The sequence below is a fragment of the Poecilia reticulata genome, linkage group LG17 (genome assembly GCF_000633615.1).
Source record: "Poecilia reticulata strain Guanapo linkage group LG17, Guppy_female_1.0+MT, whole genome shotgun sequence".
In the NCBI taxonomy this organism is placed as follows: domain Eukaryota; kingdom Metazoa; phylum Chordata; class Actinopteri; order Cyprinodontiformes; family Poeciliidae; genus Poecilia; species Poecilia reticulata.
Genome location: NC_024347.1, coordinates 3,480,865 through 3,495,820, shown reverse-complemented (window position 1 = coordinate 3,495,820; position 14,956 = coordinate 3,480,865). Strand labels below are relative to the sequence as shown.

General features: G+C 39.9%; 1 protein-coding gene across 1 annotated transcript; it reads right to left on the bottom strand.

Moving 5' to 3' along the window:
- Positions 1 to 6,120: 6,120 nt before the first annotated feature.
- Positions 6,121 to 12,865, bottom strand: LOC103478953 (annexin A13-like). Its single transcript, XM_008433115.2, has 12 exons — positions 12,776 to 12,865; positions 12,262 to 12,501; positions 11,608 to 11,683; positions 10,849 to 10,943; positions 10,582 to 10,752; positions 10,378 to 10,411; positions 10,102 to 10,181; positions 9,544 to 9,612; positions 8,369 to 8,470; positions 8,197 to 8,272; positions 8,008 to 8,120; positions 6,121 to 7,265 (listed from the first exon to the last, which is right to left on the bottom strand). The coding sequence occupies exons 2-12, from the start codon at positions 12,274 to 12,276 to the stop codon at positions 7,146 to 7,148; spliced, it is 951 nt and encodes a 316-aa protein (XP_008431337.1). The 5' UTR covers positions 12,277 to 12,501; positions 12,776 to 12,865; the 3' UTR covers positions 6,121 to 7,145.
- Positions 12,866 to 14,956: the final 2,091 nt, after the last annotated feature.

The window sequence follows — 14,956 nt, the reverse complement described above, 5'->3', positions numbered from 1 at the left end:
GAGGTTTTATACTAACAATGCCTCAATCCACATCCAATAGGGATGTTTCATTATTTTCCTACATTGTAATCATAATCTAGTACTCTAAGAACAAAATTTTATATGACTCAAATAAATACATCTATTAGCAGGAGGTCACCTAGAGTGGTTTGGTAAAGTGGAATTGGCTTCATTTTTAACTCCTATCATGGCTATTTATTGCATAAAGCTTCCAGCCATCAATTTATCAATTAGCTATAACCACAGCAGAGCCTGGAGAGAATCTAAGGATGCAAAGGAAGAACAGGTAAGCATCATGGAAAACGACTGCAAGCTAGAATTCAAACCCAAGATGTCGATGTCAATCACTAGCATGATTGACAGCACTAAGATACTCCTCCCTCGCTCTGATTGGTTTTTGACCGCAGCAGTAAATTTCTTCAGACGGCAATAGCAGCACTGGCATGAGGCGGAGGAGCTTGAGCTTTTCACAGCTCATCTGTCTCATGTTATACTGTCACATCAAAATGATGATTTTAACAAATATGTAAAAAAAAAATTATATATATATATATATATATATTAAATCACTTTTTGGCAAAAAAAAAAAAAGTAAGACTTTGGCCATTATTTTAGGAAAATACTTTTATGAGTTACATAAGCTTCAAAGTAAACTTCCTATTACTTCAACTGTTCATATTATATCAATTTAATTTTACATGCATTTGTAGCAGGTTGAAAGCCGATTTATCAGCTTTAAAACTGACAACTAACAAACGGAGCAGTCTGCATTCTCACAATTATTAATCCAACAACGTCAAGGTCTTTAAACTGGATGCTGCTCACGCTGAAGTATGCGGTGGAACATAAATCATTGAAACCGAGCGTCTGTACTTCATCAGCAGTAAGTGCACCCCCCCAGCACAAGGTCAGACTTCATTGTCCCGCTGAAGTTCAAAAGACATGGCGAAAGCCAGCTGTTTCCTCCATACCGTTTCATTCTGCCGCTGTGTTGCAGTAGCCGCCTTCAGACGCCCCCAGTTTTTTTCAGCTGGAAAATATCTTGTCTTGTAAATATTGCCAACTGATGGCATTTAATGAAACAGAATTGATATTTTATATAATGGAAAAGCAGTGGTTTATTTGTACATAGTTATTATTCACTTATTCCCATAAAACAGTCTTTCAAGCTTCAGTTTTCTGTTCTAAATTGTCTTCAGCTTGCATGTTTTTAGTTGTTGTTTTTTTTGTATATTTAAGTAATTCAGGCAGCCTACTCTGTTATGCCAAAGGGCCTCCAGATAACTCCAGTTGTTTAACACTGGTTTCTACTCATTTTAAGGGCATATGTTTTACATTAGATGCCAGTCTTGTTGCTGTGAGTCCACTGCACCAAGCATGCAGAGTTTGGCTTAAATATGAACAGAAAGAGAGACTGAGGCCATGTAAAAACAAACAGCCTATTTAAAACTGACAATGACGTGTATATTTGATGTTTTTCTGTTAACGGAATAAAACTATTTGTTATCAGATTTGCTGTCAAGTCTAATTATGGAGCTGCGTGATGTATAAAGTAGGGTATAAATGTAAGGGGGACAACATTTCAGAGACGAAGGTTTTAGTTTGTGCAACTTTTAAGTTCGTGCAACTTTCCTATTACTGAAGAATTTTGAGCTACTTTACCATGAGCTGTGCTATAAAATAGCAGATGTTGCAAACGCAGTGCTTTGTAGCTTGGCTACTTGACTTGACATCCCCTCATAGATTTCCATGATGCAGATTTAAAATGATGGACTTTATCAAGTGGAAAAGAATTTCAAAACAAACCAAATCCCAATACAGAATTTAATTTAAATCCTCTTTGGTAAATTATAAACTAAACATGATTTTTTTATTATTATTACTCATTACTGCCAGACCTTTAGACTTAAGAAATAACATGAAGTAGGCTAAAACATCTTAAAAAGTAACGCATCACGTCCCGGATCGAAACAAACTGAAGAACAGGTTAAAAACAAAGAAGCTGGCATCTATCTGCCTGAAAATACTTCCAAAGCCTTTGCTAGGAGTTTAGAACTCTGGCGAACCACAGCGAGAGGCATTATCTACAGATGGAGAAAAGGTGGGACAGCAGGGAACCTTAGTATTAGAGCTAACAAAAAACTAATAAAAAAAACGCATCAGAGCCTCATCCAGGAGTTCACCAACTAGCCATCTTCCCCCGGTTAAGGTCAGTTTTTACGACTCAACAACAATAAAGAGAAACTCGCAAAAATGGCTTCCACAATAGTTTTCATGGGAAAACTACTAATGACCAAAAAGGACACAAAGACCGTATTTGCTCCTAAAAATAACAAATTACACTAAGTAGTAATAACATGAAAGCAAATCCTACCTGCATGATCCACGGGAGGAGGAGGACAGATTCCCAGGCTCTGGTGGCGTAGCTGAGACTTCATTTCTACTCTTTTAGGCAAAGGTTTGGTCGAAATGTAACTGCTTACAAGTCCGCTTACTAAATTTTACCTAGCTTCACTGCACAGACACATTTACTTTACAGCCAAAAGCAAACTAACCAATAAAAAATATGTTCTTATTGGGGCTGGGTACATGTGCCCACCCCCAAATACTCAAACAGATGTGGGCTACGTAAAGGATGTTTGACCATTTTTAGTTTCGTTCCACAAATGTGTCAATAGTAAAGGGGCAAAATAATAAAAAATTCAAATAACAATAGTTTTTTTTTTTACACAAAGGGAAATCTCAAGGTAAACGCAGATGCAAAAGCACTGCTGTCGTCAATTGATTAAAGAACTTAATCAGATTAATCACTCTAACGCTACGATTAAGCACAGTTATTTAGCATGTTTAGCTTTGTAAGCTTGAAATGTAAAAATGCAGGTTGTTGTAAAAATGTTAAGGAAAAATAATGTCTAAAACCATATATCTCAGTTTTTTTTATACACATTAACCATAAACTGGTTGTGCTTCGGTGGAAGGATATCATTGCAGTCAGTAGGTTGCCTGTGTACATACTACCTTGGTTTCATCCAAGCGTCCATCGCTGTTCTTTAAAGCGAAATTTCCCGTTGGACCCATCAGTCCAACTCTCCTAACTTATCTTTTCACCTGAGACGCCAATGACCGCAGAAGAAGACCGCGGTGCCTTGAAGTAGGTATCCCTCCGCGGGAGCGACGATTTAGCTCAAAATAGGTAGTACGATTAATCTGCATTATGTAACAGTAGCAGTGGTGGAGAAAGTACTCAAAAAATGTACTTAAGTAAAAGTACAAATACACAGACAAAAATGTACTTAAGTAAAAGTCAAAGTACCACATTAACATTTTACTTAAGTAAAAGTAAAAAAGTACTGGCTTTTAAAAATACTTAAGTATTAAAAGTAAAAGTACTTGCTGAATGCATTGCCTAATCGCTAATATCATTAAGTGAACCGATCGTATTTAATTTTAATACATCAGTAATGTGCCATTTTAATGAACAATGCCACAGATAAAGCATGTTTTTATTGAGTTTACTTTGTAACATAGTTTAGACTTAGATATGTGATTTTATGCATCATCATTTCAGGGATGGAAACATCTCGTCTCCTGTCCTAACATAACATGAACTTCACTTTTTTTGTCACACATTTATTTTGAAAGAAATCCAACTGGCAGAGGAGGACATGGAACCAAGGAGCCTCGTAGCAGAGTTGTAGTCTAGACCACCGAACCCAAGACCAAATCAAAACCATGCTACATGACAATAAAATTAAGTGCACCTATCAAAATTGCTTCTCAAATTGATCTGAAAGATTCACTTTCCCATAAAAACACGTAGATATTAAATACTTAGATCTGAAATAAATTTAACCAGTGACAATTCAAACTCTTCTTCATTCTGTTTTGCTTTCATCTCTGTGCCACAATACACAGAGGTCTCCTGCCATCCCTAAAAAAATAACACCCTGGGCGGTTGCCCATATTGCCAATGTCAGAAATAATAATTGTCTGCACCATTAAACATAGCAATTAACAACGCTCAACTATGAACACTGTCCAAGGCCCAATAAGCAAGAAGTAACCAAGCAGGAGGAGCACCGTGACTGTTCTCATCCYCCCTCCTGCTGCAACGTCTGCCACCATGACAGGTGACGAAAACAAAGAGCAATGAGCATGCTCTGCGTTCCTACGTTGTTTTATTTATTCACCAATTAAATATAAAGATATTTTAATAAAATAGCTATTGCAGTCTACGCAGAGCATTACAAGAACACAGAACGTCTCTCAGTGAGGCTTCAGTCCTATGAACCTTAGTCAAGATCCGTCCAGACTCCAGAAGAATCGGATCGTCCATGAATGTCATATCACTATATTGCACTTTGGTCACAGCGTTGTCCCATATATGCRACACCTCAGTCAACACCTCCACACAATAATTCAGCGCATGAGTGACAACTTTTTTTCATCGCAGATGCAACATGTGTTTCAGTAAATACAGCTCGCTTTGCTAGCATCACGTCCACGGAGCTTACCTTTCTTTAAGCTTYCCTTCCAAGTGACGTTAAAAATTGGATGAAGTCCCACCGTCTGTGAAAGCGAAGCGCTGCTGATTTTACATGTCGCCATATCTTATGATTTATGCAGCGCTATTATATTACTGACGCTCAGAGGAAACCACTGCGCATGTCTTGGAGCTCCGCGTGCGAGTAAAGGTGGAGCGGTGTCACGTTATTGCTTGGATTTTACGGCGCCACCTTAAATCCCTGAACTTCACATTTTAACGAAAAAAGAGCAACGCGACTTGGATGTAACGAGTAACGCGACAGTTTTGTAGAAATGTAGTGAAGTAGAAAGTACAGATACTTACTGTAAAATGTAGTGGAGTAAAAGTCGAAAGTATCCATTATTAAATCTACTTAAATAAAGTACAGATACACGAAAATTGTACTTAAGTACAGTAACGAAGTACTTCGTTACTTCCCACCACCGCACAGTAGCAGCTTTATATGCAAATGTCTGTAAAACCTTGTCAATATGCCACTAATGTCGAAAAAACACAATTTGCATTTGCAGTGTTTCCATTAAATAAGAAACGCAATTAAAATCACATGGAAATAAGTTCGTTCAGCGATGTCATTTGAAAAAATATGCCGCGCGATCATCCTCCAACGACTTCCTGTTGTCTTCTTCGTGGTTTTCGCCAGCGACAGCATCCGGTTGTTGATCATGTGACTGGTGTGATGCGAAAAACGCGTTTCCATTGCAGTTTTGAGAAATAAACCTATTCGGTACGTCAAAAACACATCATAGCGCCAAAACTATCGAAAAACAATTTTTTTAAATTCAGAATTGGCGTCATTCCATCAAGTGAATTTATTTTTGAAATGTTAAATTGTACATTTATGGTAAATGGAAACACAGCTACAAACAAGTAACCTTTTTAGATTAATCTCATGTGTTAGCACATAAGCGTTGAAAGCCCTTTTTAAAACAAAAATAACAGCAAACGTGTTCTTTCCCTTCAATAAACAAAGAATCCTACACCAGACTCGTGTCTGCAGATCCTGAACCTCTTTATCTGCAGCCATGTGTGGTGGGGCTAACACGTCTCAGCCAGACAAATAAATGGCCAGTCAGAGTTGGTGAGGCCACATATGGTGCACAGACTGGAAGCATATATATACAGAAAGTACAGAAAACAGGTGCACACTCATCTCTGAAACCGGTGAAATAAACCAGAAGTTCGGAGAAAGAGGGGGGGAATCTAGAGGCAAAGGGAGAATCACTGGCTGTTTATGTGACAGCGGCACATCTGGAATCATTTCATACTTTATTTTTTTACTGTTAAGTTTGAACCCAGCCAGCAACGTCACACAGGATTTTCACTCTGGTATAAATCAAAAGGTGATTGGGGTCAAACTTGTTGACGGAAACCTCTGTGCAATCCTGAAATATAGAAGTTAAACACACGTCACTTAGAAGAGCAACTAACATCACCTTCAAGAACAATATTATCACCCTGTTATATTTTATATGATGTGTGGCTGTAAATATTTGACTGTACATCATTAGTGTCATTGCCCCCCCCCCATTACGGAAATGGTTCAACACTGCCCTCTACAGGAAAAATGAAATCAGTTCAAGTGGTTAAAATTTATTAATATCTATTAGATACCAGTATTGTACAAACACTAACAGACATCAGTTATTAAATTTTGTTACATGTATAGTTACATCAGTTACATTGTAATAAGCAATAATTAAATTATGCCTCAATGTGTTCATACTTAACATAGCCAAGTCTCAGTGTGACTACTTTAGAACATTGCACTTCAAAAGTTACATACTAATCAGTGTGGTTTCAATCAACTATAGCTATTTTTTAAAGCAGTGAATGTAAATACTCAATGCAACCCGAAAAAAAAAAAAAAACTCTAAGAGTGTCTAGAAATCTAAGAACAAGGCAACATGTGAGCTTTCAAAAACAACTTGGAGCACTTGCACGTCTCGCTAGTCTTTTGAAATACGCGACCAAAAAGCCTGCAGCGAATCCCTTAAATAATCAAGCCTTTAAGAAAGAGGTGGCAATATTTTAAGTTCTAAGAAAATGCTCAAATGTCTTCGGATTTTAAAGACTCGGCATGATAATCGGGCACTTCTGTGTTGCAGCAGAAAGTAACTTGCATCGCTTATAATCTTGTGAAGGTCGTCCTTCAGGCAAATAATGAATCGATGAGAAACAAATGCGTGTTATTCTGTTAGCAGACGCTTAACGATCGCAGCTTAAAGTAGAGAAATAACAGACGATGACTTCACTGTAACTTTTAAGATGCATGAACGTGATGCTGTTAGTTCCGCTATTCTGTGGTGTTGAGTAACTGGACTACAAGTTGAATAGATTTATCAAGACAATTTTCTGAAAAGTCTCAAAAGTGTTAACAAAACCTGAAAAAAAAAAATAAAATTACCACACGTCGAAACACTGAACTGGATTACATCGAGTTGGGTTTTTTTGGTCCGTGCTGTAAGGTGAACGCTCCGAGCCGGAGAAAGGACAGAGTAGAAAGTGAAGAGTGATAGAAAACAGAGCATGTTGTGGCATCCTGCTATGTCACAGCGGAATAAGGCCAGGTGAGGAGTGGACGTGAATGTAAATGTGTGATTCAGTGCAAGATCTCAATGAGCAGACGCTTAAAGTCTCCCCCACACTCTGAATCCAGGGCATCTTTCAGGGTGACGTCATACTTCTCCAGGTACATGTCCTTCACCGTCTCCAGGTCGATCTGAGGGTTGGAAACAAGGACAGTGGTGCATCCATAACATTTATATTCTGTAATATTTAGATTTTTATTGCTCGATTCATCATCAATGACTCAAAAGACATGAACGTACCATCAAATAAATGGAAAGTTCTTCAAGTCAGTGTAAAAAGTTGCTGCCTTTTGCTAGAGAGATGGCTAGAGTAGGCAAAAATTGTACTCAAGTTCTACTACAATTTTTACTCAAATAAAAAGTAGCTGTCAAAGAAATGACTCAAGTAAGAGTAAAAATACATTCAATAAAAAAGAAGCTCAAGTACTGAGTCACCGATCAAAGAATCAATCATTTAATAATAAAAAATTTCCTTCCCTAGACATGTATGACCAAAGTTCTGTACAGAAAGGTGGCAAACATTTATAGCACTGCACTTTTGCAAGACGTGAAGCGTCGCAATCACACCTTTAAGTCCCTGTCAAGTCTATAATAACAGCCCGGGCTGTGTACACACACACACACATGTTTGCATGGCTATCTTTGTGGGGACTTTCTATTGACTTCCATTCATTTCTACAGCTCAAATCTTACCCTTATCAAAACTCAATTCACACCTTAGTCCTAAATCTGACCCCTGACCCAAAAACAGCGTTTCCCCTTGTGGGGACCAGAAATCAATCCCCACAAGGAGCAGGGGTCCCCACAATGTCTTATGCATCAGGAAAATGGTCCCCACAAGGTATTACAAACACACACACACACACACTTTACCTCGGAGCGGCCTACGATGATGCGTATGAGCGTGTCTTCATCAGTGCCAAGTCCCTTCATTGCAGCATTAAGGCGGCGAGCAAAATACAGCTGCGGGTTCTTAGCACACCTCACTGTCAATCAACGCACAAACACATGAAACCAGCAGGCGTCGGTCGTAAATAAAGTGATAAAACAGTTTCTGCTTACCAAGAGTAACATAGCAGTCCTTGAGAGTTCCCGTCGCCTCGGCGTCAATCGTGTCCAAAATGTCTGTCCCCGAAAGCTGCATGCGAACAAGGCAGCATAAGCGTGTATGAAATTAATGAAAGGAGACGAACGGATTCATTTTGGAGTAGGTTCACTACGGTGCGGTACATACAGACTCGTAGGCCTTAAAGGTGGCCTGAAGCTGCATGTAGTTCCTGTGTGTCAGGATGTAGGTGAAGGTCGACTCATCTGTACCAAACCTGCCCTCACCTGCCTGTTGTGTACACAAAACGAAAACAATACGCCAACATACATGAGTGTTTGCAGTTGTATTAGGCATCTCTCTCAGACTGTTATTTGCTCACAAAGCAGTTAAGAAGACAATCGATATCTCGGCCAGGTGTTAGAGAAATAAAGACAATTTTAGGAGGCTGGTTGCAAGTTCTTTGATGACAGGAATGATCGTGAAGAGGTGATGAATTTATATTTTTTAAAAAGTTATGCACTTTTGTGAAGAAGGAAAATGATAAAGTTTTAAAATTAAAGTATTTTTGATCTAGTTTCCATTGCAAATACTTGAAATAAGACAAAACAAACCTACAAGTAACATTTCAGCACAATATTGTTTGAAGCCAGTTCCTTAATACCGATTAAAAACCTCCTAGTTCCACTGGGAGATTTTTTCCACTTAAAACATTTTTTTCCCCATGTTGGAAGTTAAATAATCTGCCAGCAGGACTTATCATTTTTCATCAGCATTAAGGAATTAAAACAAGCTGCCATTTCTTGCTGAAAACTTACTTCCAAGTTATTTTTGTCCTATTTCACATATCAAAAAATATTTGAACTTGAAACCAGCCCAAAATACATGGCAACATTTTGCGTTTTTTGCAGTGCAGCATTGATGATCTAAAGCCTCAGATTTTCTGCCCATTTCTCCTTGTAAAAATACTTGAAGCTCAGCGGGATCAGATGAAGAACCTCTACCTTTTTAATAAACCAAACCTGCTTCAAGCATCTCCACAAATTTCTTCTTGCTGCGCTCCTCGTCGCTCAATACCGTTTGTTCACTCTTGTATTATCTTACAAACTTCTGGGGGTGTTTCAGAACATCAGCCTTTACTCTGAGATTAAATTACACAGACATCTACAGATTTGATGACTTCTGAAAGCAGTTGGTGGAACTGGATTGTATTAGGATAGTGGGGGCCTAAATCTGAATGAATGCCTCTGCTTTTCCGATTCTGTATTTGAAAAGAACTTTTGAAACTGAGCCATTTCCTTCCACTTCACTATCATGTTTCTCTTGAGCTGAATGCATCATAAAGAGAAGCTTGTACTGGACACCTCAAACAGAGACATGGCGTCCTGTTCGGCCAAACCCTCGTCCACCTCGTAGCCCTCGTCTCTGCTCGCCTGCGAAGGAAGACATGGGAGAGCGAAGAGAGGGGAGAGGATCAGAAAGACGGGTGGAGAGAAAGAGAGAACATTAGAGACAAGTCAAAGAGGGTGGACAACAAAAACAACACCAGGGGTTTAATTGGATAGCAGTCATCTGGAGATCATAAATAGGAAACAGTTGAAGGCCACTGAAGTTCCCCAAAACGGCACTGCTGCAAGACATGAGTCACTCTCTCTTTTTGTCCTTTTTTTTTATTATTATTTACCCGGGGGAAGGAAGGAAAAAAGAGAGGAAGCCGAGTTGGAGGGGGCACTTAGGCCCAAGCGTGCCAAGCTATGCGACGAATGTGGCAGTGGGCGAGCCGAGGCACCGGCAACGATTCTGAGAAACAATCTGAGGGAGAAAGAACACAAGCAGCGTTCTTCTCCCGTCTGGACTCTCCTTCCAGACTCAGGCAGCGGGGCCAGATGACCGAAACCCCCAACAATGGTCGATTTTTGTACCTGCAGCAGTGAGATCAGCAGGTTCCTAACGTCTCCGCTGGTATCGCCCTCTATGTCCGCCTCCAGGTCACACTCGTTCACTGAAAGGAAACAACAAACACCTAGAAAACCAGGCAGACGGATGGTACTGAAAGACTTGAGCAGAATTGTTTTATTTTTTTGCTTTGTAGCAATTGTAACCTGACCAAATGTGAAAAAGTTCTTCCTGTCGCTAAGCTGGCTGTGCTTTTCAGAATGAACAGAAAACAAAAGCTGGTAGACGATTTGAAAACCCACCCTGGATGTAAGCCTCCTTGTAGCTCCTGATATCCTGTAGGATAAATGAAGACAAGGCCGAGTGAAAGTCAACACCAACACACAGTTAAAACACACTGAATCTCAGTTCTACAGTTTTATTTTTCATTTTTTAAAAAGGACCAAAGCTCAAACACAACGTATTCCTCCTTTTATGCAACACCACCAACCCAACTCGCTGCCCACCTCATTCGTAGCCGTGCACAGGATCTCCACCAGGACAGCCTCGTCCGTTCCCGCCCCCTTCATCGCCTTCCTGAGTTCCTTGGCGAAGAACACCTGCGGCGCGTCCAACATGGCCACGACGGCGTTTTCAAAGCTACCGGTGAGCTCCTTCTTCAGCACCTCCTCCAGCTCCTTACAGACAACACAGCTCAGCTGGGTTTGCATCAGAGGGCAAACACACACACACACACACATAGAGCAGAGAACAGAGGAGGGCGGGGCACTCACGTCGTCATACTTGTCAAAGTAGGCCTGTTTGATCTCCAGACGCTGAGCCGCAGAGCGGTTGGCCAGGATCTGGATAACAGCTTCCTCGTCTGTGCCTGGAAAACATGAACACACACAGAAATTAGAAACTAGAGCGTCTCCCACGCAACTAATCACACTTTAGGCTCGTCATTAGAGGGGCGGTGTTATGGATTTTCCAGGTACAACGTGCTATTTTGTAGCACAATCAAGTAAATCTGTTACCTCAGTTGTTATAAAAAAAAAATGTTGTGAATATCAAACGTGACTTCAGGCCTCTGTCTCTTTAAGAAGCTCCTGCTCTGTCCGACACTCCACCTTCAGGAAGTCGCCATAACAACGTTCCTCTGTTAAACCGTTTGAATCGTTTTTACCAGCATGTCACTGAGAAGCAGCTCCTACAACGAGCTCAGCAGATGCTCGTTTCCACCAGGTGTTTGCTAATCGCAGCTGGCTAGTCTGAAGGAGCCGAGAGAGGGAGGCAGTGCTTGGTTATGCCACTTGTCTTCTGCATCCAGGGGTGATTAAAGGGTTTCTAAAACATGCATGAAAGAGTCAAGGCAACACTGCTGGTGTGTTTTTGATGAGGGGAAAAAAAAAAAAAAAAAATCACATGATATAAAAAATTTATTTTATATAATATTGCCTGCCCCCTTAGGAATGTTCCAGTTTTAAAAGGGTTTTCTAACAATGTTCCTAAAGATTTTTTGTTTGTTTGTTTTTTGGTTCCTGTGTACTTACCTAAACCTTTACATGCTTTTCTAATGTTTTTGATGTCCGCCGTAACGTCAAAGTCCTCGCATGGGACTACGGTGGGCTGAGGGGAGAAAACAGAGACAGATGATTAAAATATTTACTTGCAAGAAAAATAATCAAAGTGACTACAATTAAAAGGACACGCTGCAGAGGATTTGTTATGGTGTTGCATCCAGGAAGTAGTCTCTCCCGCAGGAGCAGGGTGCTGCTGCCTGCGCTGAGTCATGGGCCAGCAGCAGCAGCAGCAGCCTCTTCCTTTGCTCTCCTCTCCCACCCTCTCGTCAACACAATGCAGCCTTATTGATCTGAAATTCCCTGATGTATCCGCTTCTGGCAGAGCACACTCCCTGTTTTACTGCGCCACTTGCGTTTCATGCGGTTTCTGCCGAGACTAATTGTCTAGATGAAATGACAAGGCCGAGGTTTTTTTTTAAAAAAAGTATTATTTTAGTGAAATTTAGGCTTCTGATTTGTATTTTTATTTGTAAAACTGACCAAATTACATAAAAAAATAAATAAAAATAAAAACTATTTTAAAAAAGCGTTACTCCTCAAACTAGTCGCTTCAGTGGATTCTAACTCAAAGGTGCGTAAATTAGCAGAACAAGTTGGGGGATAAAAAAAAAAAAAGATTACTACCTGCACGTTGCCCATATTGTGCGCACGGATCCCTGCTGTGAAGCGGCTGGGGGAAGCTGGCTGCTTTGAGTCCTGATGTGTTGCTGCTGTGTGCCGTGATGCGTCACGCGTGGCGTGAGCAGCAGTCGGGATGGGCAGGACCGGACCGGACCGGGCTGGGCTGGACCAGGCCGGAAAGGGGCGGAGGCTGCCGAGGCGCAGCTCGGCAATGTCCGCTGGCTGGCTCAAGGATGGCGTCACCTCTATGGAGGTATATTAAAGTCACAATACTCAATATTCAAATTATACTCCCGACGTAGAGGAGGAGAAAATTCGCGGGGAACTTTTTCCTTGGACATCGTAGTCAATTTGAATGAAACATTAATGTTTCGTTAAATTGGAATGTCAACGAGACACCTGGAGCAATAAAGGGAATTTATGGAGCTTCAGACAGTCAAGTCAATGAGCAAACTTCGCTTCATTACCAACTAATCTGAGCTTTGAAATTAAAATTTGAATACGTCCTACTTATTACCTGGTTTGTTGTGATACTGATGTTTTGAGTTCCTTTAAATGAGTGTTTCTCAATCACCCCCTGCCCTGCATGTTTTAGGTGTTTCCCTTCTGCCACACACCTGTATTGAATCTGTGGGTGATTAACAGACTAATGCAGAAGTTTGATCCAGCTGTTCTGGAATCAAGGCACATCTAAAACATGCAGAGCATGGTAAATAAAAGCTCACCTGTTTTCAGTTCTTTTGAACCATGATGAATGGAACATGGACCAACATGTGTTGTGATGCACTGATGATTTTGATTATGGTACTTAACAAAATTACATTGTTAGTTTCTCGATTTGTGACTGTGTGTTGTTTTTATGACATTTTATTATTTTTTTGTTTTCATGATGTAAAGTACATTGAACTTGTTCATAAATGTGCCATTCAAATAAAGTGATGTTTTGTTTTTCTTTTTTAGTTTTTTTTTTTTTTATGTTTTAGCTGTAAGTTCAACCAAAATCAGATGGGGATTTACGGAAACTGGATATACGATCTGAGGATACATTCTGTCATTATCATTTAACTGATGTTTTTAAAAAGTCTCATTTTTCTTTATTTTCATTTCTATTCCTTTTTGTGTATATTGAAGAGGTAATTACAGAAGCTACTTTTGAGTCTTACTTTTTTTTTAAATCTTACTGAAGTACCAGTACCTTCACATAATTTTAGATTTTCTCTGTTTATGTCATTTCCATAAACTAAATCAGAACAGTACCAGCAGTCAAATACTTTTTCACTTTTTGTAGAGTAATTTTCTGAACGACGTTCAATCCACCTCTGCTTTTGCGGTCTTTTTTTAACCATTAAAACAGCACGGTGAGAATCATACCACTAGAGGGAGCCATTTTTGTAGCCCTCTTTAATCTAATTGTGGGTCCTTCCACAAAGGGAGGAAGGCCTTATTCTTGGAAGCTGTCCATAGTGACTGATGTTACCCTGCCCCTCACTCTGACAGGAGCTCTCTGCGTTCAGGTGCAGCAGAGTAGTGTCGTCTTTTTCAGGTCTGGTTTCACGCTGTAGCTCCTGTCCTGGATACAGTCCATGCCTTGGGAATCTTCCTCAAACACTTCAGTTGTCTTTTCCTACAGTTATCTTCCCACTGACCAATAAATTTGGTCAGTTTTTATTCCCCATTAATGTGCTTGTATACAGCATTCTCTGTGACTTACCCTTCTTGTAGAGAGAAACAGTGAAGTCAGCAGTTTTCACCATAATTGCACAGGTCAGAACACGATGGACATGACGTGTCTCTATTAAAAATCCTTTTAAAAAAGAACACTGTCACAAACTTCTGATGTTTGGGTTTCGGTTTTCTGCTGTGCTTTTATTCTGGTAATTTGCTGGGTGTTTACTTATGTTCACTTTCTAAGTCATTCTTGTGTTTCTTCTTCTTTTGGCTTTTATTGGCGGTTGACAACCAACCAAGGGTGCACCGCCACCTATCGCACTGTGGACGTCAATGATAATCTTATTATTTTTGCTCTTTTTTTTCCTGTTAGATTTACGGTGTCTTTTAAATCCTCATTTTTCTCCCCCGAGTTAATTAATCAGTTGCATTCAGCCTCAGCTGTTCCTCTTTAGCTTTAAATTAGCTCAGTTTCTTTGTCCAGCTCTGCCCTGCCCTGTATGCTGCATTCCAGTTGCACTCGGAACTGTGAATTTCCGCGTTCAGAGTCAGAAAAATCAACTGGAACACTCTTAATTAGGAGCAACTCTTACTACTCCCAGTTACGACTTTCGAGGCGGACTTCACGTTTCAATATGGCCGCCTCTCACATCAACGGTAGTAAAATATTCTGCTGCTTTTTCTGTTCTGCTGCTTGAAATATAGGCCTATCACTTTTTGCACCTAAAAATAAATTAGCTTTTCTTTTCTTTTCTTTTTTTTAAACCGAATTACTTAAGTTCTTTTTAAAGAAACGCCACTTTTACTTCAGAACCAACGTGTTTAAAAAGAACTTCATAAATCAATGTGATAACTGACTTTATCTTTGGTAAAGCGCCCCATCCTTTTTACAGTAGAGTTCTGTTCCTTTAAGAAAATTATGAAATTCAGACTTTTAACTTAGAAAATTATAAAAATGAGTATTCAATGGACGCGCAGTTTTGGTAAGAGGGAACTTGCAAGTAAACAGCACGCAATTAACCTGTTACGC

Excerpts from the sequence above, each read along its gene's own strand:
- LOC103478953 (XM_008433115.2), bottom strand. Across the intron at positions 10,753-10,848 it reads ACTTTGACAAGTATGACGAC|GAGCTGGAGGAGGTGCTGAA; the intron begins GTGAGTGCCCCG and ends GTTGTCTGTAAG. Across the intron at positions 10,182-10,377 it reads CAAGGAGGCTTACATCCAGG|TGAACGAGTGTGACCTGGAG; the intron begins GTGGGTTTTCAA and ends GTTTCCTTTCAG.